A 27,679-nucleotide genomic window follows, 5' to 3' on the forward strand; every position below is an offset into this window, starting at 1 on the left:
CTCTGGGACACCCTCTTTCTCCAACAATGCAATGCTCTCCTTAACCAATACTGCCACCCCTCCTCCTTTTCTTTCTTTCCTATCTTTTCTGAACATCTTGTATCCAGGAATATTTAACACCCAGTCCTGTCCTTCCTTGAGCCAGGCCTGTTATTGCCACAACATCATATTTCCACATGGCAATCTGCACCTGTAACTCCCCAGTCTTATTTACTATACACCGTGCATTCACATACATGCACACTAATCCTGATTTAGACTTCATGACTTTATCCCGTACTCCAACTCCACTACTAACTTACTATTTTCTATACTAGTGCTATCTGTGTCTCCCAGTAATTTGTGCATCCTGGTATTCCTCTCTAATACTCTCTCCTGGTTCCCACACTCCTGCCAAGTTAATTTAAAGCCCACCCCCCAACAGCACGAGCAAAATGCCCCGCAATGAACTCAGACCCGGCTCTGCTCAAGTGCAACCCGTCCGACTTGTACAGGTAACATCTTCCCCATAGCCACTCCCAGTGTCCCGGGAATCTAAAGCCCTCCCTCCTGGACCATCTTTCCAGCTATGCATTCACCTGCCTTTTCCTCCTACTTCCGTACTCACTTGCACGTGGCACTGCAAGCAATCTGGAGATTACGGCATTTGAGGTTCTGCTTCCTAATTTTTGACCCAGCTCCCTAAATTCTGATCGCAGGACCGCATCCCCCCTTCCTACTTGAATCATTGGTACTAATATGAACCATGATCTTTGGCTGATCACCCTGCCAAGAAGAAGGCCCTGTAGCTGCTCAGTGACACCCTTGACCCTGGCACCAGGGAGGCAACATTTCATCCTGGAGTCACATCTACAGCCGCACTGTTAGTTTTTATCTTGTTAGTTTGCAGGTGATGGTCGACTGCTATGTATTTCCAGCATTTTCTGTTCTGATTTCAGCCCTTGAATTTCTGTTAAATATAATTGGGCTTTATGTGGAGAACTGGATTGTTGCTTACAAATGGTACTTTTTTGGAAAGGTCAGATTTCAGTTTAGATTTGGCTTGGACCCAGTGTTTAGGTTTTTTTTTATTGTAAAAATATACTTTATTCATAAAAAATCTTCAATCACATTCAAAACCATTTCAAAAACAACATTACAAGGGTACAATCCAGGTTAAACTTTTACAAAATGTATCACCAGGTGCATCAGTACAAACAATATTACAATCATTTACAGCCTTTCATTTTGATCTGTACAGCCCGAGGGGCTCTAAACAGTTCCCAGTCTCTCGGTGCGCTGTGGTAGAAAGGTCTTAGACAGCGACCCTTCCCCATTGCGCCTTTGCGGCAGCTGCCCCAAGCTTTAGTGCGTCCCTCAGCACGTAGTCCTGGACTTTGGATTGTGCCAGTCCGCAACAATCGGTCGGGGACAACTCTTTGTGCTGGAAGACCAACAAGTTTCGGGCAGACCAAAGCGCGTCTTTCACCGAGTTGATGATCCTCCAGCTGCAGTCGATGTTTGTCTCGGTGTGTGTCCCTGGGAACAGCCCGTAGAGCACAGAGTCCTGTGTCACAGAACTGCTCGGGATGAACCTCGACAGCAACCACTGCATCTCTCTCCAGACTTTCTTTGCAAAGGCACAATCCACAAGGAGGTGAACAACGGTCTCTTCCCCACCACAGCCACCTTGAGGGCAACGTGCAGAGGGGGTGAGACTCCTGGCGTGTAGGAAGGATCTGACGGGGAGGGCCTTTCTCACCACCAGCCAAGCTACGTCTTGGTGCTTGTTGGAAAGTTCTGGCGATGAGGCATTCTGCCAAATGACTTTGACAGTCTGCTCGGGGAACCATCCCACAGGGTCCACCCTCTCCTTATCCCTCAGGGCCTCTAGGACGTTACGTGCTGACCACTGCCTGATGGACTTGTGGTCAAAGGTGTTTTTCTGCATAAATTTTTCCACCAGGGACAGGTGGTACGGCACGGTCCAACTACTTGGAGCGTTCCGCGGCAGCGTGGCCAGACCCATCCTTCGCAACACCGGGGACAGGTAGAACCTCAGCACGTAGTGACACTTGGTGTTTGCGTACTGAGGGTCTACGCACCGCTTGATGCAGCCACACACAAAGGTAGCCATCAGTATGAGGGCGATGTTGGGCACGTTTTTTCCCCCTTTATCTAGAGGCTTGTACATCGCGTCCCTGCAGTGTTTAGGTATTTTGAGATGTGCTATATGTTCTCATTGAAGGTAAAATGTTGTCCAGGCAGAAATGCAGTACTCACATTTCACAGTCCTCCTTAAGAGGATTCCTAACTCAGTACGAACAATCTGCAGTGCTGGTGTGATTTGTAAGTGTCAACACTTGCTTTGTTGAAAGCTGTACGTTTTTAATTCAGTACTTATTTGTTATTAAAAAGGTTACGTAAATATACTTATCTGCTTGATCTTTCTATTCTTCTGCAGTAACGCATTCTTAATGTACAACCAAAGCTGTTCACCAATTGAGGGAATTGTTGGGGCTGAGGCATTTTATCTTAGTACTTCTATGATTGGTCGCTAATTATCAATGCATGAGGTATTTTTTCCATAGTCGAGCCCCAGCCCTTTCTTTGTTGGCAGCACGATTTGTTTCACAGCGGAAAGAAAACTTTGAAACTTGTTTCTATAGTTTCTTAAAATAATTCATTTCATTTTGCTAATTCTTTGAAACAAATGCTGTTGAAGTTTTTAATTTTGTTTATTTGTTTTGACATTTACATTTGCCTCTTGGTACTGACACATTCCAATCTCGGTGTAAAGGTTGTTTGAGTATATCTGTTGTTTTACAATTGCTGATGACAGTATAATTTCAATTGCTAATAGCAGATCTAAAAAAAAATCCTGCAACTTCTTCCAGTCTTTGGCCTGTTACTGATTCTTAAGATATCTTTTGGAAGGCTTCCAATGCTGAGGTGGTAAGATCTTTGAAGAACTTTCTGAAGTAGTTGCGAGATTTTAGAGTTTACTTTCCATTCAAAGCACAAGGGCAGGAAGTTTAGGATCAGGTTGATGCTGTGCTTCAGAAAGCAGCAACAGTTTGCTTGCAAGATCAGTGAGTTGGTGGTGTTAATCAGAGCTCTCCAGTACTACTTCAAATACATCATTCCTTGTATGTGAGCTTAAACAGTGAGTGCTGACATTTTATTTGGCAATGTGAGTGAAGTGATACCTTATCCTTGATTGGCATTTGCACACAGACACTAATGATTGGCATTTGCACACAGACACTTAAGTGACAATTATTAGATGATGATGAAGAACTCTTCCCTTTTCCCCAGGGATGCTGTGCCTGACTGGCTGAGACTGGCTAACTTGTTCTCGAATTTGGTATCTCAGGTCAATTCTTTCCATCCGGCTTTAGTGTTGTAACAGATATTGAGTCTTGTGCTGAATGAGTTTGGAGACGTGTTTATTTTAACCTTTATTCTAATTATTCTATTATTAAAAGGAAGCAATCCTAATGTAAGGACTAGGAGTGGTTGACGTTATCTTGGCAAAAATAAATTTGGTTCATAGTTTCACATGACAGAAGGAGGTCATTTCACCCATTGTGCCTATGCCAGCTTTTTGGTGAAGCTACCCAATTCCCTTGCTCTTTGTTGTAGCTCTGCAGATTTTTCCTTTTCAGGTATATATCAATTCTCTTTTGAAGCTTCCTTTTGAATATGTTCACAATTTTTCAGACAATGCGCTCCAGATCATCAGAACTCTCTTCATAAAAGCCATTCTCCCTCAGTTCTTTTGGTCCCCTTTATCTTCTCTGCTCTAAGGAGAAAGATCCAAGCTTCTCTTGTCTCTCCACATAACTGAAATTCTTTATCCCCGAGACCATTCTACTCTGCACCATCCCCAAGACCTGGGCATTCTTCCTAAATTGTGGTGCCCAGAACTGAACACACTACTTCAACTGACGCTTAACTAGTGATTTATAAAAGTTTAGCATAACTCCCTTGCTTTTGTACACTATCCTGTCACGACTCACTGGGGATAGCATGTTGCAATATTAAGCCCCACTGCTTCCCGAGCCGCGACAAATTTGAAAAGGTTTGATTAACCCACCTAATTGCTTTATTTAGGTTAACACCAGGTTTGTAAACTTAATAAATAAACAAAAGAAAGAAATATGAACTGCTAATTTCTAACCTATAACCTAAACTCTATCCCTTAAATCCCTACACACATACAAGACACACAAAAACATGGATTTTAAGGGTGGGATAAAACAATTCAATAGCACCAATTCCGGAGTACAGGATTCGATGGGTTGATTTTGATCGATGTCTTCCAAATTCCTTTCAGTTCTTGTCGATGACACAAGGTGGTCTTCGAACACTTTCAGTCCTTAGTTCACTAGTTGAGCTCCCAATGTCTCTAATGGTGATTTTCCCCTTTTTTCTTCTTGACAGGGATTTTCAGAGAGAGAACAGGTTATGGAGATATGAGGAGAAAAAGCCAGCTAGCTATTATTGTAGGATTACTGGAATCTTACACAGGAGGCAGAGGTTTTAGGTCTTTTCCCTTTCAGGCTAGGAGCTATTCTGCTGCACTGGTCTCACACAAACTCCAGTCACCTGGTCAGGAGCCAATTAAAATGTTGCCAGGCAGTTCCCCATTTAGACCAACCGACCACTCGGCACCATCCTGTCTTTCATGGTACACTCTGTTCCAGGAAAGCAACAGTGTATATATCCCTCACACTGTTCCATTGTAATTTTAATCCATAGTCCAACAGAAATAAAAAGATGTGTTCTTTACAACAGCCCAACAGAAATAATAAGATATGTTCTTTACAATCGCAACATTTATAAAGCCTCAGATCTTAAATGTCTTATTCATAGCCTTATCAACTTAGCCTACCACTTTTAAAAATTTGTGTAAGTAAACACCAGCTCATTCTATTCCTTTAAAATTGTGCCATTTAGTTTATATTGCCTCTCCTCCTCCTTCTTCCCAAAACGTATCATTTCACACTTCTGAATTAAATTTAATCCTCATAGAATTATAGAAATTTGCTGCTCAGAAGGAGGCCACTTGGCCCATTGTCTTTGTGCCGTCTGATAGAACTTTTCGGCCTAATCCATTTTTTAGCTCTTGGTCTAGTGCTTTGTAGGTTATGGCACTTCTTGTGCATATCCAGATATTTTTTAATCTGATGAGGTTTCTACCTCTACCACCGTTTCAGGTGGTGAGTTCCGACCCCCCCACCCCATATGGGTTAGACAGATTTTTGACCTTCAAGGAAGTCAAAGGTTATGCGGGGGGTGTGGTGGTGGAGACCAGGAAAGAAAGTGGTTTTAAGGCCACAGTCTGATCAACCATGAGCTCACTGAATGGTGGAGCAGATCTGAACTGCTAAATGGCCCATTCCTACTCCTGTATCTTATGTTCAACAACCTCTGGATGAAAAGATTTCTTTTTTTCAACTCCCCTCTAATCCTTCTGCTAATTAGTTTAAATCTATACCCTTGGTTATTGACCTCTGCTCAGGGAAATTGATCCTCCTTATCCACTTTGTCAAGGCCCTTCATAATTTTACACACCTCAATTATATCTCCCCTCAGCTTCCTCTGTTCTAAAGAAAATAACTGTAGCTTATCCAATCTTTCCTCAAAGCTATAATTTTCTATTCCTGGCAATATTATCATAAATCTCCTTTGTAATCACACTAGAGAGGGTACATCTAATGTGGTGACCAGAACTGTACGCAGTACTCTAGTTGTGACCTAACTGGTGTTTTGTACAGTTCAAGCGTAATCTCCATGTTCTTGTATTCTGCTCCTCAGCTAATCAAGGAAAGTATCCCATGTGCTACCTTAACCACCTACCTACCCATCCAGCTTTCATGGATTTATGGACATGCACCCCTGTTCCTCTACACTTGTCAATAACCTATCATTTACTGTGTATTCCTTTGCCTTGTTTTCTCTCTCCAAATGCATTATATCATATTTCTCTTGAGTCGCCACTTTCTTGCCAACCTGACCAGTCCATCTTCCTGCGGCCTACTGCTTTCTTCATCACTATCAACCAGATGGCCAATTTTTGTGTAATCTGCAACTTTTTTGTCCCAAGCCTAAATCATTGTTGTGTATCACAAAAGTACTCAGCATGTGGAATCCCACTGGAAATAGCCTTCCAGTCACACACACAGCAGTTGACCATTACCCCTTCCTGCCACTGAGCCAGTTTTGGATCCAACTTGCCATTTTCTCTTTGCTCTGATAGGCATTTACTTCTCTGGCTAGTCATGGCTGCCTGTTTCACCAGTCTGTCTGTTTGGCTTGTTATGATATGGCAGGTGGTAACTGCCGGGCTGACCAAATGCCATGGGGAAACTTGGTCAACCTATCAAAGATTTGCAATTTGTATTTTTATCATGAGATGGTATGTGTACTGAAGTCAGAAGTAAAGATTCCACTACCGCTTTTGGAGATTTAAAATATTAAATTAAAACATTTAATAACAAAAGAAAAGAAAACTTAAACACACAAAATTACAGTTACACAGTTAAGTTTAGTCTTATAACATTTCCCAAAAGATTTCTGCTTAGCTAGACTCCCAAATAAACCCTTTTCCAGGCAACAATCCATATAGATTCTTAATCTATAAACCATCCAGTAATACCGCTGGACGAGGTTTCATGTTTTCTCTATTTGCCGCTGGGGCTCCTGGCCTGTCCACCAACCTTAAGGTTGGACGGGCAGGTCCTTTAATTGGTTAAATGATCCTGTCAATGGCCTCAATTGGCCATTGACAGGTCAGCGGGCCTGCTGCTGATTTTGCTGAGCCCCCCCGCCTTCCTGAAAATTTAAATGGGGCAGGGTGATGTCAGGGGTTCTGCCCGACGTTATCCCATGTCATTTTACCCATCGGTGAGTGGGCCCCACCCCCTGCTCGCCGATGGCAAAATTCTGCCCATAATTGTTTAAATATATTTTGAAGATAATTCAATCCTCTGAGTTTTCTGTGTCTATCATTTCTGATTAAAATGTAAGTACATAAATCCTCTTCTCTATCATGCAGAGTGGGGATATAGCTAAGGGATTGCTCTTTGCACTAGTTACAAGGTGCACCCGCTCGTCAAACAGATCAATACATATCACCATAGGGGATCCCAGTAAATACAATTATTGAAGACATCCATAAAGGAGGAAAAGGAATACTGAATTACTTAGGATCTATGTCAGGAGGTACTTAGCATACCTTGCATAAGACTATCCCTTTGAAGCTTAATTTCTCACATGATTATTTTTTGTATGAGACATCAGTATTGACTGATATGCTGCCACAGTTCCTGTGAAGAGAACTGTTCTAAATCCTTTTTGCTTGGAAGATTAAAATTCAAGTTTTCCTAAATGAACTTGCTTTTATTTCTATGCAAATGTTCTGATTGTAGCTTCTCTTTAACACATCTCTGCTCAACCATCAATGGCTGGATCTGAAACCATTCCAGGTCCTACCCTCCAAGTCTTCTCCAAAAGCTTCATCTTGTTTCATTTTGACCTTAAAAAAACTAGTTTAAAAGAAAAACCTTTCACCTCATCTTTTGTCACCTCTCCTAACTTTTCTTCACTCGGTTTGAATTCTCACACGCATGGTCATCCAGAACTTTATTCTTGTGTGATCCGATACAATAATTGTTGACAGGCTGTTTGACTTTAGGGTGCATCACAGTTAAGCGTTTTCTGTTCTCATCTGATATCCATAAATGTATATTTTTTAGCAAGATTATTGTATAGCAACTGAGTCATATGTACAATAATTCCTGTTGGGAAATGTGTACTTGTGAATATCAAGTTCAATTTTTGGTAAATAGCTGCTGCTTTAGAATCTGAAATCTACAGCATGGAAAGAAATCATTTGGCCCATCATGTCCGTGCCAGCTTTGCAATGAATTTTAGCAAAATGAATAGTTGAGGAATGCAGTTTTCTTGGTAAGGTGTACATTGGTGTAGTTATGGTACAAATTTGTATACTTGTAAACTAGTGTGTGAATACAATTTATTTAATTTATTGATTGTATCATTGTTGTGTGTTTTGGAGGATGTCTTGATTTGAGTAAACCTGTATGTGGCATACTGGTGTTGCTACTTGTGTCATAGTGATGAGATGTAGTGTCCTCATGCTGAGTTCTCAATCTCGTAGAAACATAGAAAATAGGAGCAGGAGTAGGTAATTTGGCCCTTCAAGCCTGCTCTGCCAAACAATATGATCATGGCTGATCCTCTATCTCAACGCTGCACTCCTGCGCTCTCCCCATACTTCTTGATGCCTTTAGAGTCCAGAAATCTACTTCCCTCATAAATATATTCAGTGAATTAGCCTCCTGTGGTAGAGAATTCCACAGGTTCACCACCCTCTGAGTGAAGAAGCTCCTCCTTATCTCAGTTCCAAATGGTCTACCCTGCATCCTGAGACTGTGACCCCCTTGTTCTAGACCCCAAAGCCAGAGGAAACATCATTCCTGCATCCAGTCTGTCCATCCCCGTCAGAATTTTATATGTTTCAATGAGATCTCCTCTCATTCTTCTAAACTCCAGTGAGTACAGGCCTAGTTGGCCCAATTTCTCCTCATACGACAGTCCTGCCATCCCAGGAATCAGCCTGTGAGCCTCCGCTGCACTCCCTCTACGGCAAGTATATCCTTTCGTGGGTAAGGAGAGCAAAACCGCACACAATACCGCAGGTGTGTTCTCACCAAGGCCCTGGACAGCTGCAGTAAGACATCCTTGCTCCTGTATTCAAGCCCTCTTGCAATAAAGGCCACCATACCATTTGCCTTCTTAACTGCTTGTTGCACCTGCATGCTTGCTTTCAGTGATTAGCCTTCATGGAAACCCAGGTCTCTTTGTACATCAACATTTCCCAATCACCATTTAAATAATACTCTGCCATTCTGTTTTTCCTACCGAAGTGGATAACTCCACACTTAGCCATGTTATACTGCATCTGCCATGTATTTGCCCACTCACTCAACCTGTCTAAATCGCCTTGAAGCCTCTTAACACCCTCCTCATCACTCACATTCCCACAAAGTTTCAAGTTGTCAGCCAACTTGGAAATATTACATTTGGTTCCCTCATCCAAACCATTGATATGTTTTGAGAGTAGCTGGGGCCCAGACACTGATCCCTGTGGTACCCAGCTAGTCACTGCCTGCCACTCTGAAAAAGACTAATTTATTCCTACTGTTTCCTGTCTGCTAACCAATTCTCAATCCATGCCAATATATTACCCTCAATCCCATGTGTTTTAATTTTACATGCTAACCTCTTATGTGGGACTTTATCAAAAGCTTTCTGAAAATCCAGAAACACCACATCCACTGATTCTCGCTTATCTATTCTGCTAGTTACATCCTCAACAAATTCTAGTAGGTTTGTCAAACATGTTTTCCCTTTCATATATTCATGTTGACTTTGCCTAACCCTGTTGATATTTTCTAAGTGTGCTGTTATCACATCCTTCGTAATAGACTCTATCATTTTCCCTACTACTAATATTAGGCTAATCGGTCTTTAATTTGCTGTTTTCTCCCTCCTTTTTTAAATAGTGGGGTTACATTTGCCATCCTCCAATCTGCCAGGACTGTTCTAGAATCTACAGAATTTTGGAAGATGACAACTAACACACCCACTATTTCCATGGCCACTTCCTTTAGTACCCTGGGATGTAGATTCTCAGGCCCTAGGGATTTATCGGCTTTCAGTCTTATTAATTTCTCCAGCACTATTGTTTTAGTAATACTAATTTCCTTCAATTCCTCCTTCTCACTAGACTGTTGGAAGATGGGGGGAGCAAACCAACTGCCTTTCTACAGAGGAAGAGGGAAAATAAAATTGTTTTGTCGGTCTAAATTTTGCTTGTGCAACACTCTGGTTATACTTCACGTGACTTAGTGAGGCAAGGGAGAGCATGTAGAGAGATGTATTCTGTGTGGTACCAATAACAAAATCAAACCCCATTCTTGATGGATGTGTTTATGATTTTGTTATTCAAAGCATACAAGAGAAGCCTGTGCACAATTATTTATAAGATGGTAAGGGAAATAAATTATACATACATACTGTTTGACTGATCAGGGCACAATGATGCTACAGAGCCATACAACCTGAATGGCCCCGAGTTCATTCCATATTGTGCATTGAGTTAGCTATTTCTACCACAAGGCAATTAGCCTTACTGGCCCTGGACCAAATGAGGGAAAACAAAACAAAACAGGGATTTCAATTCCCAATGAAAATCCAGTAGCACTTGTTGGACAGGATCAGAGTCGGTTGTGATTCTTTTCACAGTCAATAAGTTTGCTGCCACTTGTTGCCTGGAATTGTACATGAAGAGCAGCTATTTGAGCAAGCTATCTGGAGCGCCTTGAGAATTCTTGCAGGGGTGGGAGTGAGGCAGTGTGGTGGGGGGGGGTGGGGAGGCTGTTAGGGCAGAGGATGGGGTAGATATAGAAGAAACTATGCAAGCAGAAATTTGGGTTAATGCTACTCAGGAGCCATTTTTTTTCCAATGACAATGTAGACTTTGTAGTCAAATAGATTAACTGAAATATTCAATATCCTCTTTTGATGTGATAGGGAATACTTTCTGTAGATGTATAACTTGTATTTTCAACTTGGCAGGAGTAAAGCGAGGTCTCCATTTTCAGAAAAGCTGGCTTGCTTGTTCACCCATTTCCCCATGTGAAATCAAAATTCTTGAAATTCTAGATGAAGTTATATTTTGATTGATAGCAAACACCCCAGTCCTGTGTTCCACAGGGAGCTCTATCTATTTGCTGCTACTGAAAATTAAAAGGCTGAAGCATTTCAACTGAGAGTATGTATTCCTTTTAAAAGCATGACTGCTAAGTTCCTATCAGTCAGGGGGTGATGGGCTGTTTGAAGTATGTTGTAAATATTACTCCAACAGCTGTTAGCTTTAGGAAAAAGGATCTTTTTTGCTGAAAGAAAACTGGCATTGAAGGAAACTTTCCTTTTTGAAGCAGTGTTGTGTATGTCCCACAACTTTGATAAAACCTACACCTTTTTCTCCTCTTGCTTTCAGGTGATGGAGAGTGAGGAGTTCATGTTGTTACCAGCCAATCAACTTATTGATATAATTTCCAGTGATGAGTTGAATGTGCGGAGTGAGGAGCAGGTTTTTAATGCAGTCATGGCCTGGGTCAAATATAGCATTCAAGAGCGACGTCCGCAGCTTCCCCAGGTAAGTCATTATCCAGGTGTAAATCTGAACCCTTCGGTCTTGTTTTAGTCGGGTTTCAAAAGCTATAATTCAATTAAGATAACAGTACTTTGTTCCAAGTTTCAGTGCAGCACAGAGCCATGCTACATGACCCATTTATCTCATTCTATTTAATTAGAATGTTGCTACTAATCCTCTGTCCTGAGCCAGCCATGTGTTGAAGTTACTAGTGACCAGAATGTGAGCATGGATTTGAGCTGGGTCATTTTAAGTGAAGCGAATGCTTCAATATTTAAGGAAAATAAAATTTAAACACTCCATTGTAGTTTCAGGCAAGAAATGAAGACTTGCATTTTATAAAGTACCTGTCATGATCTCAGAAGAACCCAAAGCACTTTGTTGTGAAATAATTTGATGAATTAAACCTCCTTCGTCATAAACGCAGCTGAAATATTAAGTTCAGGATAATTCCACAGCAGTTGGCGCAGTTACCTTGAGTTGTGATGTAGCAAATCTCTTTTAGAGCATAAAAATTCCTGTTTTTTTTAAAATGTATCGCTAAATCATATGGTTCTTCTCTGTTGAGAATGGGGGCAGATGTCTTGCTGCCAGTTCTGTGGCAATGCAGTAATTTTTTATAACTACACCTTAGGACATGTACAAAACTGGTTGGAATAGCTTGTATTCTGATTTTTTTTTGATTATTCCTGTACCTGGCCCCCATTTGGTTATTCATTCTAGCATTGGCAGCATGAGCAATGGCGGCCTTCTGTATTGTAAAACTGAATTAGGAACTGGATTTTCGGAATTCAGAAATCGGAATTGCAACCTATGGTACCACAGACCAGTGTCTAATCATCTTGCACCTTCCATATGCCTTGGATTCTGTTTGTTTTAATGATTGAATTCAGCTACATGAACCTGCTCCACTAATCTGAGCAAGCGATATGGGGTATTTTGCACAATGGCTTTTATCCTAGTTGGACAAATATGTAATTGGGCATCCTAAGTTCTAATCATCATGTAAATATGCAATTGTGGATACTTTCAAAATCTTAGGCTGGTTGAGAAACTACTACTTAAAATACTTTCAATTATGAATTAACTCAGTTGTTCTGCATGCTTGAACCTGCAGTTGCCTGCATTCTTGGTTTCTTTCCCTGTCGGGCTTTCAGAGAAAGAGATTTTAGAGGTGATGTCAAACTTATTTTGTTGTAATTCTGAGCAGGCAGTCTCAGCGTGACATTGATAGAAACCAAAGCATAGATTTGGCTGTTCCACAGTTAGGGGATGTGGCTTAATGTGGGCACCATCTAAAGAGGGAGTAACTTCACTTCAAAATGTAGACCAAAATCTTACTGACGGCAATTTATTTCCATTAACTTGTTAGATGTCCATATGAAGCCTTGTTTAATGAAATTGTCACTTCAGTTGAGACAATAACTGGGATTCATGACAGATGTCCTGATTCCTTCTGATATTGCTTTAGTCAACTATTGTTTGGCAATCTCGATGACTGATTGCATTTGTTTAGAGTGTATCATGTTGTTTTTAATCTGTAAACCCAAATATCACTTGAGGTCAAAATAAATTGCAACACATTCAGAATTCAGCGTTGAAAAATCTTTATATCAGACTCTCAGCTAGCCAAACAGATAAGCAGGACTTTCCTTTTAAAATGCCCAGTTTGGCTGCCAAGTATCTGTCATGGTTTTCTGAAATGACACTTTTATTTTAGTCTTTCTTTGGCTCTTGCTCCTCCCCAAAAAAAACTGTCACCTTAAGTTATATATCAGGAAAGCAGATTTTACTGGACATTACTTATTATTTAATTTGGACCCTGAAATCTGCTTTATCTATTTGCATAGGTGAATCAACCTTTATAGACTGTGTTTTGTGAGCAAACACATATATGGCACCCTGAATTTTGATAGTTTCTTTTGAGTTAATAAGCTTTAATATAAATTGGCTGTAATAGGAAGATGTACTCTGAGAGAAAATGCAGGAATGAACATATATGCTAACACAGCTGAACATGATGATAAAATTCTTCTTTGGATGAACCACAGCCCAGTACAACTGCTCATCTTCAATTTGTTTTTCTGTTTTATTATACTTTTTAAACCAGTGTTTATGGTTCAGAATTTTAATAGTTTTAATAGAATTTTAATAGCTTTGTGTTTATTTGAGTGTTCAAAACTACTTGTGAAATCCAGGGGTACTTATTAATTAAAGGAAATAAGTTTTACATTTATTGTTGCAATTACTGTCCCAAGAGCTTATGCTTGAGGTGTGGTTGTGAAATCTCAAATTCTAAATTAGAGATATTTGTTTCTAAACAAATGTTTGCTCTTTGCCCCTCCTATCAAATGCAAGTTTTCTGTTTTAACTTTTTTTTCCCCTGAGGTTAGCACTACTTCCTAGTAATCTTCTCTCTTCCTCAGCTTTTCTACTTGCCTGAGCTGAGCAGATATTTCAAGGCTTCAACCAACTCTGTTGCGGAGCCAGTTGCTAGAAGGAGCTAGATTGGGGATAGGGTTGGGGGCAGAGTGGTGGCGGCAAGGGACAAATAACTTGATCCTTGCTTGACACATCCCCACAGTGACATTGTTGAGATTGGAAACTCAGCAGTATTGGGGGTTACAAGTGTAAACCCAAGTCCTGACTCTCTGAAATGCAGCATGTTGGGAGTTCAGCATACAGTGTCAAAATGTAAATCAGTTTTTGATGAAGTAAGCTGTAGCCAATATGTTGGCTTGGGAGCCATTGATCCAAGTAATCTTGATTGTTTTCCTCACTTTAGGTATTGCAACATGTTCGCCTGCCACTGCTCAGTCCCAAGTTTCTAGTGGGTACAGTTGGGTCTGATCCCCTCATCAAGAGTGATGAAGAGTGCAGGTATGGTTTCTTTTGTCCTATGTTAATCTGCATATAACCATTGATATCATAGCTTTTTTACACAGGTACTGTGTAGCTGTTACTTTTTAAGTAGCTTTTGATATGTTTGGACATCCTTCAGATTAACATGTTCAATTTATTTTTGTTTTGAATTTCTGTTGATGAATGAAGATTTGTTCCAAGATCTAAAAAAATATTTTGTTGTTTAGCCTGCTGCATAAAAATCTCTGGTACAAAGCAGCAGATAGTGAGCTACTGATTTCAGCTGCCTTTTCCTGGAGAGGTGTAAGTAAAGGTCAGAAATACCTAAACCAGATGAGAGGCAAAATCAGTCACATGGGTGCTGATAGCTGGTTTTGAAGCGGAATTGACAGAGGTAGATCGTGTGTTGTTCTGGCTGAGATTTGGCTGTGACCTCCTGACTCTACAAACTAAGTGGTGTGTCATGGCTTCCTAAGTACAGGTTCACATCTGCCGAGTTCAATTTCCAACTCAGAAGTTTGAAGTGTGGAACACAGGAGAGGGGAAATGGAAGCATGGAGGAAAGAAAAAGGAAATTAAAAGCTGATTATTATCATATTGTGATGTTGATGCACCTCTTGTGCGTAGCAATTTGAGAGCAGGTTTTCTGCCTGTCCTCATGCAAAAGGACCTAAAAAAAAGAGGTCTTTTTTTTTAAAAGGAGGGCATTCAGTACTTGTGCAATACATTCTATCTGAGATAATATTACATACATCTCAGTGAGTGAAGGGTAGGGTACAACTGGGTAACCTGATGTTATACAGTAGTTAAATAGATACTTCTTACAAGCACTGTGGTATTAATAACACTGCTGAGTTGAGAGAATGATTTGGTTCACACAACACTCCTAATGCTTGTTGGTACTTAACACCTTGCCCAATGGGGAGTACTCTAAATCAGTGGAATTTAATACTGATCCTGACTGACAGCTGAAGTTTATAATCTGCGAAAACCATGGAAGTCAACACTTTCTAAAATGGTTAATTTTTGGATTATAAATTTTCAACGGTTATTATCCATGTTTCCTGGTTTTGTGTGGTTTACCATCTACAGCTTATCTAAGCTAAATTTTAATTCATCGTCTATAAATAAATCTCTGGCCCGTTCATTCAGATAACCTAATAATAACTTTCCCTTTAATAGAATTGTCATTTGTCAGGGGATTGCAGTGGCAGCCTTGGCATTGCTCACAATGTCAGAAGATATGCTAACATGTGATGGCCAAGCTATGACCAGAAATAAGCATGACCCTTGGAGGAAATATGTGTTTTTTGCAAAAGATACAAATCCTTTTTTTTTGCTGTTGAGAGGAGGATTCATGGCGCTTTAACTGACATCTCTAAATTAACATTTTGTTAGCTATTTATTGTCCAAGACTATGTAATTTCCTCATATCAGATATTAGATTAACTAAACTAAATTAGCATGTTACTGACTTTCAGTTGGTGTAGGTATATGATTAGAAAGTTAATCACAGATTTGCTCAAATTCTTGTACTAGAATTGTTTAAATTCTCAGTCTTGAGTTTTCCAAAGGCTTAGATGACAATTGTGCCGTGTGGCACTTTCCCAGAAGCAAACTGGAAATCCTTAGTAGCACAAAGGGAGTGACATAATGTTGTTCATTGTTACTACGACTATCGCAGAATTGGCACAGCACAGAAGGAGGCCATTCAACTCATCATGTCTGCAGCGGCTGTCCAAATGAGCAATTAGTGCCACTTCCCCTCTTTCTCCCCATAACCCTGAACATTTTTCCTTTTCAGATAACAATCTAACTCCCTTTTGAATGCTTCTTTTGAACCTGACTCCACCACATTTTCAGGAAAGCATTCCAGACCCTAACCACCCGCTGCATAAAAAAAGTTTTTCTCGTGTTGCTTTTGCTTCTTTTGCCCATTATTTTAAACTTGTGCCCTCTCGTTCTTGATCCTTTCAAGAGTGAGAACAGCTTCTACCTATCTGCCCTGTCCAGACCGCTCATGATTTTGAATATCTTTATCAAATTCCTCTCAGCCTTCTCTTCTCCAAGGAAAACTGTCCCAACTTCTCCAATCTATATTCATAACTGAAGTTCCTCATCCTTGCAACCATTCTCTCCATGCTGTTTTAAGCCCCACTCTGCTCTCGCTGCTCACCAAGTGAGGTCTCGCTCTCTCCATGCTGTTTTAAGCCCCGCTCTGCTATCGTTTCCCACTGCTCACCAAATGAAGTTTCGCCCTCTCCATGCTGTTTTAAGCCCCGCTCTGCTCTCGTTGTTTCCTGCCACTCTCCAAGTCTAACTTTGGAAAAAGGAAAAACAGGAGCAATGCTCACCAGCCAATCAACTCGCAGTTTTCCAGTGATTTCACAACTACTGTCAACTTTGGAGTTAAATTTTTATTTCAAATCTCCAGAAAGTGAATCATTAAGGATGAGTTGCATGTGCAACAGAAGAACTTTGTTAAACATATTGAATTAAACAGACTTGCCTTCAGGTCTTTAAAGCCTTGACTTCTTTGACATATGAACTCTTGTTTTAAAATTGCTCTTCAGATACGTGTGGCCCCGATCAGCTATTGTCCACCCCCTGGAACCTCTTTCAATCTTGTAACCCCTCATGCATCCTTTGGTTAGTCGACTCTAACCTTTTGTGTATCGCTGCTCCCATCACCCTATCCTTCCCCCTAAACTCATGTTTATAAAGTGATTATAAACTTCAGCTATGTGTCAGCATCAGTTTTTCATTCCGCTTCTCTGCACTTTTGAAAACCATCCGTTCACACCATCTTTAATTTGCTGAATCTAATCACTCTCATCCACCCATCTCAACCAACACAGTATAATGTCCATTCCTTATCAGTTGTGACTCATTTTCTCTCCACGTCCTTTGGCTTTAACACAGAAAAGATTCCACATTGTATAAGTTGGTGCTATGGCTAATTTTAGTTCTGTGTAAATGTTTATACATAATTTTCTAACTTTGTATTATATTAATTGTAATGCAGAAAGCTATTACAAATGTGCTGATAGCACATTTTGGGATTTTTGAAGGATTTGGGAAAATGTTATGTATTTTAAAATAGTCAGTTTTCACAAGAGAGGTTGACCTATTGAGAAGGAGAAAGGTTTCATGTGTTAATGAGCCAGCTAATCACATTGTTTTCCACAATTACCAGGGGATTTCAACCCATTTGTTATCTCTTCTCAGATGTATTTTTTTAAAAACCACACCTCATTTTTAAAATTCTGAACTTGTGTATTTCTCTTGATTGTATCTCATCTCCTCTTGGCTCTCTCAGTTCCCCTTGTTCATATGATCCACCTCCTGCTCCCTCAGGCCTATTCACATCAAACTGTTGACCAGTTTCCTTTCCTTGGCCTCATGTTAGTTGATGTTGTTAACAGTTTCTTCTCCTCGGTTACTGTTTTCCCTTGTGCACCCCGCTGCCCCTCCCTCTTCCTCCCACCTTCGTATCTGCTGTCATCACCCCTCTACTCAAAAAGCCCTCACCTGACACCTGTTTTTGCAAATTGCCACCCATCTCCAACCTCCCTTTCCAAAAATTGTATCCTTTCCAAAGACCTATCACCTCCCAAATCTGTGCCCATTTTTCCTGCAATTCCCTGTTTGAATCCTTCCAATCAGATTTCCAGGCCTGCTACAATACTGAAACAGTCTTTATCAAAGTCACAAATGGCATTTTTTGTGACTATGACTGTAGTAAATCAGCCTTTCTCATCCTTCTTGACCTTCTCATCCTTCTTGACCTATCTACAGCCTTTGACATAGTTGATCTCACTATCCTCCTCGAATGATTTTCCTCCAGTGTCCACCTCTGTCCTCTCTTGGTTCAATTCTTTTCGAATAATAGTCAGAGTATCAACTGCAATAGCTTCTCTTCCTACTCTTGAACATTTATCTCTGGAGTCCCATAAGATCTATCCTTGACCACCTCCTATTTCTCATCTACATGCTACCCCTCTGCATTATCATCCAAAAACATAACTTCAGGTTCCACATCTACACTGATGACACTCCATTCTCTCTCTCTCCACTGCTTCTTTGGACCCTGCTTCTTTGGTGTCCAATAATGGTTGAGCAGAAATTTCTTCTGACTAAATATTGGGAAGATCGAAACCATTGTTTTTGATCCCTGCCACAAACTCTGAACCTTGGCCACTATTTCTATCCTTGGCAACTGTTTGAACTGAACCAGACCGTTCACAACCATGGTGCTGTGTTTGATCCCAAGATGAGTTTCTGCCCACATATTTGTTCCACCTTTAAAACTGCCTCCCTCTATCTTGGTAACATCGCCAGACTCTGGCCGTTCCTGAGTTCACCTGCTGCTGAAATCTGCATCCATGCCTTTGTTATCTCTAGACTTTGCTATTCCAGGGCTCTGCTGGCTGGCCCCCATCTTTCATCCTACATAAACTTATCCAAAATTGTGCCTGTTGATCTTGTTCTGTTTATCTTAATTCACACCAAGTCTCGTTTACCCATCAACCCTGTGCTTGCTAATCCACCCTCGCTCTCGGTCTGACACTGCCACAATTGAAAATCCTCATTCTTGTTTTGAAGTCCCTCCATGGCTTTGTCCTTCCCTATCCCTGTAATTCTATAAATAAATATAAAAATGTGTAAAAGATTTTTTCCAGTCCTATCCTTCAACTGGCTTTCTTGAATAGAACGCAGCACGAGAAGCCTTCACGATATCTGTGCTTTCCCAGTTCTGGCTCCTTGCACATCTCTGATTTTTAATCACTTCAGTATTGACAGCCGTGCTTTTAACTGTCTTGGCCCTAAGCTCTGGAATTTCCTACCTAAACCTCTCCACTTCTCTATTGCACTGTCTTCCTTTAAAATGCTCCTTAAAACCTACATCTTTGATCAAGCTTTTGGTCATCTGTCGTGATAATGCTTTCTGTCATTCGGTGTCAAAATTATTTTTACTGGTATTGTTCTTAAGTGCCTTTCAGCCTTTTATTACATTAACGGTGCTATATAACTGCAAGTTATTTATATTAGAACATCACTGTTTTAGTTTTTGTATTGTTTTCACACAGAGACCTTGTTGATGAAGCTAAAAATTATTTGCTTTTACCACAAGAACGACCCCTAATGCAGGGTCCGAGGACAAGGCCTCGTAAGCCGATTCGATGCGGTGAGGTTTTATTTGCAGGTTGGTGATCTTCTGCAATATTTGTATTGTAATTGTGATACCACTTCTTTCAAAAGTCTACCGAAATACATAGCAAATGCTATGTTGGGTATTTTCCACTGTATCTTTGTATTACTTGTTAGGAATGCATTGAGTTATAAAATGTTGCTGACCAGACTGAGTATTTGTTCTGTGGGATTGGATGTATGCTCAATTTTTAAGTACTATCTTGCCAGCTTGAGGATTGACTAAAAGAATTGAAAGATGAGGTAAAGCACTTCTATTTTAAAGGTGTAATTGCTCTCCATTCTTCCCACCATTGTACATGTGTAATATGGTTACTCTGTCATCTTGTTTACTTGCTTTTTAGAAAGTATTACATGAGAGTATCACAATACAGTATTCTTAATTGACCACTTTTTAAAAAAAGTGATATGAATACAGGCACTTAACAGTGAGCTGTTCATTCGGATGATTCAACAATTAATCTAGCAAAAGGTTTCACTTATGAATTCTTGTTTAGTTGGAGGTTGGTGCAGTGGGGACGCAATTTCAAGTGTTGAGCGCTACGACCCTCAGACCAACGAGTGGCGAATGGTAGCCTCCATGAGCAAACGACGGTGTGGTGTTGGGGTCAGTGTGTTGGATGATCTCCTTTATGCAGTGGGTGGACATGACGGCTCGTCATACCTAAACAGCGTGGAGAGGTAAGTTGTGTGTGTGATTCTACACTTGCATAGTCCATACATTTTTCTCCTCGAATTATCTTTCATATGTAACTCTTACAGCTATACATCTACAAAACAAACCTGTCAATTAAATTGTTACTAATGGCTGCATATTTTACTTAATGCTATGCAGCGAGTTAATAATTACTCTAAGTAACTCATGTTTGGCATGGCTGCAAACTGTAATGTGTCTGCTCTTAATTTTCTATTTTCTAAAAATGTCCTACTGCAATAACAGTTTGCCCATCACATTCCACTTTTTAATAGATTTTGGCGCTTCATTGGCACATAATGATAAAGGCGGATAATACCTGCTTTCTTGTCTGTCTGTCTTTTGTCTTTGTCTCTTGCCAATTCTACCTTAATGCTTTATCGGATTTCCACCCAGCTGTTTTTTTTAAGTATAGTTGAAATTTGCATTCCAGTATTTCTGCATCTGTACTTGCTCAAGCACAAAACAACATGTGTGAACTATTGAATTTTATGAGAGTTATTTTCCATGGGCCATGCATCTAGGTTCATTCTTGTGGAAAGAGCATGTCGTTTTTGGCTTTATCAGCAAGGTCTACACATTAAGACAATACGTGAGATACAGTTGTTCACCCATGCCGTTTATGCTCAAGTGTAATGAATTGCATTAAAACTGAGGAGCAAGTAGCATTTTCTACCAAAAATGTTGGTCAACAAAAATTATCCTTGAGAATTTCACTTTTCCTCTTGCTGGGAGAAAAATTATTCTTTAAGGTAGCTTTCACATTGCATTTTTTTACTTAATTTTTTTAAACAAATATATCTAAAACGAAGATTTATGTTGATGCATGTAGAAATGATTGCAAGGGGGGAGAATAAATCTTAGTTCACAAACTCCACTCGCAGTGTAGTCTGTTGCTGCATACGCTCTGAAACTAGGCATATCTTTTTAATTTTTCAATAATTAAACTTTTAGATATGATCCAAAGACCAACCAGTGGAGTAGCGACGTGGCTCCCACCAGTACATGTCGGACCAGTGTTGGCGTGGCAGTGTTGGGAGGGTATCTGTATGCTGTAGGTGGCCAGGATGGCGTCTCTTGTCTGAACATTGTGGAAAGGTAAACTTGTGGAGTGTTTCTTCCTAATGTGATCTGATAGCAGTAATCGTGTGGTACAGTAAGTTACATAGCAAAGTTGGCCTGCCAACAGTGCAGCCTTATGGAGCGGTAGGGCACATGTGTGGGTTTGTGAATCCTTTCCATGGGATCTGCTATTGCACAGGCTGTTGGGAAAGGGATAAAGTAGAAGCAAGATGTTTCTTCATTGGGGGGGTAATTCAAGCTGCTTTAATACCTCTTCTCTGGTTAGATTGTAAAGCTACAGAAGCATGATGCATGGTTTCCCAACCAACGTCCTACCTTGAGGGGAGCTGTGAATTTTAGCTGTTTACATGAGGGAGTGCATCGCTGGAGGTAGTGTTGCCTCCATGGAAACTAGTAATCCACATTGGAAACTTGTTTAAACACTCAAAATGCTTGTACTTGTAAGCACACTCATGGTACAGGCAGTATACTTGCCCAGGACTGCTATGTGTTCCTGGGGTGTGCATGTGTGTTTTTCTCTGCTCCCTTTCAGCTCCTAGATCTTTTTGCTGTCTGGTTGGTGGCTGTAAGCAAAGTTTGGCATGAGTATTCAGTTCAGTAATTTTAAGTGCAAAATATGGAATGTATTACTTCAGTAATGCATCATGATGTTTTGCTTTCCTTAAGATGAATAAGTTGCAGCAAAATATTTTTGTTTTCCTTTCCCCAAGCACCATTTTCCATTTGTCCGCCCCTCCCTCCCCTCTTCCAGCCCCAATAGCCCTTCAAAAAAGAAATTCCTAGACTTCTGTCTGTCCTGCTCAGTGACTGACTCCAAGGAGGTATGTGACTGTAGCTGGGCTCTGTGACTGATGCTATTAGGGTCACGAGAGTAAGTTGTTTCAGTTGCCTTTTAGTTTTAATTCATTTTTTTTCACTGCACAGAAGGGGATCACTGGTTTACACCTCTCGTCCCAGACAACTTCTCTTACTGATCACTCTGTATTGCAGCAAGTTGTTACACCAATTTGCTTCGCCACCTGACTGGCCACAGAGACTTGCGTACAAATAATAACTTTGGAAACGTTCTTTTAAGACAACAGTAGAATATAGCACCATCTTATGAAATCAATTTCAACATTTATTGTAGCCGTGGCTGTTTTGTTTTATATAGAATCTAATGATTCATATACAATAGTAAGTATATTATCAGTATTTTGTACTCACCGAACCCCTTCATGATAAATTCTGTAGTTGCTTGGCCGTATTCAAGATGATCACTAAAGAAATAAGTTTTAATGTTTAATTGTATTATCATTCATTTTTATTCACTAGCTGCCTACTTTTCTAAGATTGTGAATTTACTGCAGTGGTTTTAGAATCATTTCTAAGAGGGAGCACCCCCCCTTGCAAGAGGATTTTAGCTAAGTTTGGAGTGCCTTAATCAAATCCCAAGGCACTCCTTTAAATTGGTCTTCATTAGATTATGCCCTTTCCCCAACTATCTTTGCCTGCATGACTTTAAACACCCTAGACCAAGAATAAATTTGACATTATCTAGTTGGCTATTTTGATTCAACTGATACTTCAATATGGCAAGAAATCTTTCAGTGCAGATGGTTGGAAATTCGATTTTTGTTTTGTGTGGTTCTGCATGAAGTGATGAAGGTAAAAATATTTCCATTCTAGGTTTGATCCAAAAGAGAATAAGTGGGCGCGTGTGGCTTCAATGAGTACCAGACGGCTAGGTGTGGCAGTTGCTGTATTAGGTGGATTTCTTTATGCTGTTGGTGGATCTGATGGCACCTCTCCCCTTAATACAGGTATGTTTTTTGTTCTGTGTGGAAAGAATTCTATTGTTATTTGAATTCTTAAAAATTGATTGATATCTGTGTGTACAAGGACATGCAACCTGAAAATGGAACAGAAGTTAAGTTAATGTCTTGGGAAAGGCATATAAGCATATTCTTTTATCAAACACCTAAAAACTAAGTGTAATTTATTCAAAAGCAAATTACTCCCAATGCAGGAAATCTGAAATAAAAACATAAAATGCTGGAAATACTTAGCAGGTTGTCATGAAGCTATTAATGTATATAATATTTTGGAAAATATTTTTCTTTTAAAATGGAGGTTTAATCTGCGGGTATATCTTAATTGGATTAAAGTCAGCTAGTCTGGGTGCTTTGATATGTACTAGTTTTGAAATGTAAGAGAGATAGCGTGCATTTGCATTTTTTGAATAGACCATTGAAGAAGTGGGGTGAAAACTGACGCCTTTCTAGCAGCTACCAAGCAATATGTTTATATTACTAATAAAGTTGGTATTATGAAAGGGGTTTCATTGTTAAAAGGTGAAGTTCAAAGAGTCTGTTGATACAATGAGAATTAACATTCAATGGTACTGGTAGGTATAACTTTAGTAGTTTTCGGGTGTGCAGGCAGAGGCAATGTAAGATCAAAAGGCAGCTGTAAGCCTCCAACTGGCTCCACAGGACCCAAAATGCAACAAACCTCATTTTGAATTTTTAAGGTGAAAATGCTTTGTCTGGTGTCTGGTTAAGTCTATGGGTTGCTGTTGCTTTAATGGAGATTAGTTTGGGAATTTGTTAAAAGTTATGATAGTAGTAATTTGTAGCTATGTGTATATATTTTAACCTGTGTAAATTAATAAAGTGTTTCGTTTAGTTTAATGTAAAGCCTCGAAAACTGATGTTCTGATTCCTGAATTTAAGGTTGCATCTCAAACATAACATTTAAACTTGTAGGTTATGACAGTTGTTTAAAGTTTCCCTCTGGGATTTTTAAATAACTCAGCTTTAACCAACTGCATTGGTCATAACAAGGTCATGCAGCAGTCTGTTCTGATGGAAGGTCATCGACCTGAAACGTTAACCGTTTCCTTCTCCACAGATGTTGCCTGACCTGATGAGTATTTTTAGCACTTCTTGTTTTTATGTTTACAATTTATTGTTGGTGTCAAACCCTATAGCAAATTGTGTGACCAAGATCAGTTATTTAAACGGCTCAGTGGGTGGCACTGATCCAGTAGGTACGCGATGGCAAGATGCAGATGGACACCCTCATTAACATTTGGCGTGTCCTGATTTCACTTTGAGTTGAGGATGCTGCCGCCAATAAACTGAAGTTAGTCACTTCTGCACAAGTGGAAGGTGAAAATTGACAATCAAGGTGTATCATGCCATGTTTTGATGCCAGTATGCAGAGTTGTATTGACATAGGCCTAGGAATTGGCCATTTTATTAATTCAGCTTTTTAGACAGATTTGAAAAGGATGTTGTGATCTGAAGTAATGATTTCCATTAGAATATGACATTCAGATTTCTAACTATTTTGAGAAGTACATGGGAGGTGAGAGCAATTAAGATAGGTCTGGGATTACTGGGTAGCACAGCAGCTGATCAGCATTACCTTTGACTTCTGTGCCTGCAGTTGAACGCTACAGTCCACAGGAAAACCGCTGGCACACTATAGCGCCGATGGGAACGCGACGGAAGCACCTGGGGTGCTCTGTTTACCAAGACATGATCTATGCAGTTGGCGGGAGAGATGACACCACAGAGTTGAGCAGTGCCGAGAGGTTTAATCCTCGCACTAATCAGTGGTCTCCAGTCGTGGCTATGACATCGCGCAGGAGTGGGGTGAGTATGATAACCCGAAAAACCTAATCATGCAGATGTGAATTGGGTTCCAAAGTAAAACTGCAACATTTTAGATGGCTGCTGAATAGCCACTGTATTTTGAGTTCTGTTTCAGTAACAGTCTGAACCCAGCTCAAGATGTCTCCAGATACATCCTCATCTTCTCACACTTAAAATTCTGATTTTGCTCACAAAAACAAAAGGGCCACATATTGGCAACAAATTGGAAGTATTTTGTACTCAGCCTCAGTTTGGATGCTGTTTGTAATCTTTCTCTGAGTCATTGACCTGGACTCAATTAAGCTCCTATCCAGTTCCACAGAACCAAATGGATCACACTTTGTCAACATGCTCTCGGAGTCTAATTGTGGTTCTATCCTTCATTCGGTTGACACAATTGTAAGAAAGGGAGAGAAGAAGGCAGTTAAAAAGATACTCCCTGGCCCTCATAGCAAGGTAATGCAGGATAGTGAGCCAGTGACTAGCTGAATTCTTCTCTCTCTTCTCCCTTCCACCATCCTCATTATGAGCAAAGTGTAAATGCTTCTGCACAGTCACGAGATGGAGATCCACATCTGTGTAGAACAGCAGCCCAGATATGCAAATCCATACTTTGCCAGAGTGTTCCCATAGAAGATATACTTTTGATTATGCAGGAAGGCATACAAGTTACAGTTTACAGTTGCAAGCAAATAAAGCTTATAGCAATGTACCTTTTCAAAAATGTTAAAATTTCATCATTTTTATTTTCCCCCTGCCTTCGCACTTCCAATGCTCCACATGTCAACAGTGTTCCTTAGGAAAATAGGAACGAATTTGGCCATTCAGCTACTTGAGCCTGTTCCATTGTTCAATCAAATCATAACTGATCTGTATCTTAACTCTATTAACTCACCTTGGTTCCATATGCTAGCCTAACAGAAACCTATCAATCTCAGTTTTGAAATTTTCAATTTTGGGGGAGAGAATTACAGATTCCCACTATCCTTTGTGTGAAGATGTGACTCCTGATTTCACCCCTGAATGGCCTAGCTCCAGTTTTATGCCCCTTTGTTCTGGACTTCCCTACCAGAGGAAACATTTTCTCTCCATCTAGACTATCAAATCTTCAATCATCATAGCTATCTTAATTAGCTAATCCTTAATTTAAGGAATACAAGCCTATGCTATTCTATGCAGCCTGTCCTCATAATTTATTTCTTTCATCCCTGGTATTATTCTGGTAAATTGATCTGGCATTTGATTTGATAAGGTGCTACATCAAAGGTTACTGCAGAAAATAAAAGCTCATGGTGTGGGGGGGTGGAATAACATATTGGCATGGATAGAAGATTGGCTAGCTAACAGGAAACAGAGGGTAGGCATAAATGGATCTTTTTCTGGTTAGCAGGGTGTAACGAGTGCTGTGCCACAGGGATCAATGCTGGGGCCTCAACTCTATACAATTTACATAAATGATTTAGATGAACGGACCAATGGTATGGTTGCTAAATTTGCTGATGACACAAAGGTGGGAGAGGAAGTTGTGAAGAGGACATAAGGAGGCTACAAAGGGACGTATATAGGTTAAGTAAGTGAGTAAAGATCCGGCAAATGGAGTATAATGTGGGCAAATGTGAAATTATCTATTTTGGCAGGAAGAATAAAAAAAGAAGCATTTTATCTAAATGGTGAGAGATTGCAGAGCTCTGAGATTCAGCGGGATCTGGGTGTCCTAGTGCATGAATCGCAAAAGGCTCGTATGCAGGTACAACAAGAAATTAGGAAAACTAATAGAATGTTATCATTTATTGTGAGGGGAATTGAATACATAAGTATGGAGGTTATGCTTCAGCTGTACAGGGCACTGGTGAGACCACATCTGGAGTACTGTGTACAGTATTGATCTCCATATTTAAGGAAGGATATAAATGCATTAGAAGCAGTCCAAAGAAGGTTTACTAGACTAATACCTTGAATGGGAGAGCTGCTTTATAAGGAAAGGTTGTACAGACTAGGGTTGTATCCACTGGAGTCTAGAAGAGTAAGAGGCGACTTGATTAAAACCTTTAAGGTCCTGAGAGGTCTTGACAGGGCAGATGTAGAGAGCATGTTTCCTCTTGTGGGAGAATCTCGAACTAGGGACCACGGTTTAAAAATAAGGGGTCACTCATTTAAGACATACGATGAGAAATTTTTTCTCAGAGGGTAGTGAGTCTTTGGAACTCCCTTCCTCAAAAGGCAGTGGAAGCAGAGTCTTTGAATATTTTTAATGCAGCGGTAGATAGATTCTTGATAAACAAGGGGGTGAAAGGTTATCTGGGGTAGACGGGAGGTTACAGTTAGATCAGCCATGATCTTATTGAATAGTGGAGCAGGCTCCAGGGGCTGAGTGGCCTGCTCCTAATTCATATGTAAGTCTGTGATGCACACCCTCCAAGGCCAGTATATCCTTCTTGAGATGCAGTGACTATGATTGGGATGGGGCAGAAAGAAGGCAAAAAAGTGAATGAACTGATATTGTTAACCTGGCTGTGAAGAGATGTGTGAAATTTGCTTTGCAAATCTCTCTTGACTGTAGTTTTCCCCCCATGTCCATCAGAGAAGCATTTGCCCTCTGGATATCTGCCCAGATTATATGTCTGTTTGAATGGTGGCATTTGTTTCATAGCTTTTTGGCACCTTCCTTCCTGTCAAGGAAGTAGGAAGAGGAGCAGAAATAAAGGCCGAAAAGAAATAAAGGCAAGAAAGAGAGGGGGAAGAGTAAGGTGAACCAAATCCAAGTTAGAGCAAGTAACTGGTGACCTCAAAACAGAAAAAAAGGTCAGTCCTGAAGAATATTAAGAACTCAGGAAAAGCGTTGCTGTAAAATAAATTTAGAATTCAGAATGAGTTCAAAAGATATGAGTGAATGTAGGAATTGTGAGAACAACTTTTTCCTTACTTCAATTGAATGAAAGGAAAAGCCTAGTGAAAACTGTG

The 27,679-nt window shown here is 40.2% G+C and overlaps 1 protein-coding gene across 5 annotated transcripts in view; it reads left to right on the forward strand.

The window, feature by feature from the left end:
• The window catches only part of klhl20 (kelch-like family member 20), an 86,373-nt gene that overhangs the window by 34,782 nt on the left and 23,912 nt on the right, over positions 1-27,679 (forward strand). For 3 of the 5 annotated variants that reach the window (XR_013579338.1, XM_078561513.1, XM_078561514.1), the window contains exons 4-10: positions 11,072-11,230; positions 14,013-14,107; positions 19,180-19,295; positions 19,798-19,981; positions 20,949-21,092; positions 22,746-22,879; positions 24,510-24,718. Coding sequence is in view for 3 of the 5 variants with exons in the window: in XM_078561513.1 (XP_078417639.1) it covers positions 11,072-11,230; positions 14,013-14,107; positions 19,180-19,295; positions 19,798-19,981; positions 20,949-21,092; positions 22,746-22,879; positions 24,510-24,718 (1,041 nt within the window). In the remaining 2 variants the exon portion in view is untranslated. The remainder of the gene's footprint in view (positions 1-11,071; positions 11,231-14,012; positions 14,108-19,179; positions 19,296-19,797; positions 19,982-20,948; positions 21,093-22,745; positions 22,880-24,509; positions 24,719-27,679) is intronic. The other 2 variants (XR_013579339.1, XM_078561515.1) reach the window with 1 other exon arrangement.

This window comes from Cetorhinus maximus, chromosome 17 (genome assembly GCF_964194155.1).
Source record: "Cetorhinus maximus chromosome 17, sCetMax3.hap1.1, whole genome shotgun sequence".
In the NCBI taxonomy this organism is placed as follows: Eukaryota; Metazoa; Chordata; class Chondrichthyes; order Lamniformes; family Cetorhinidae; genus Cetorhinus; species Cetorhinus maximus.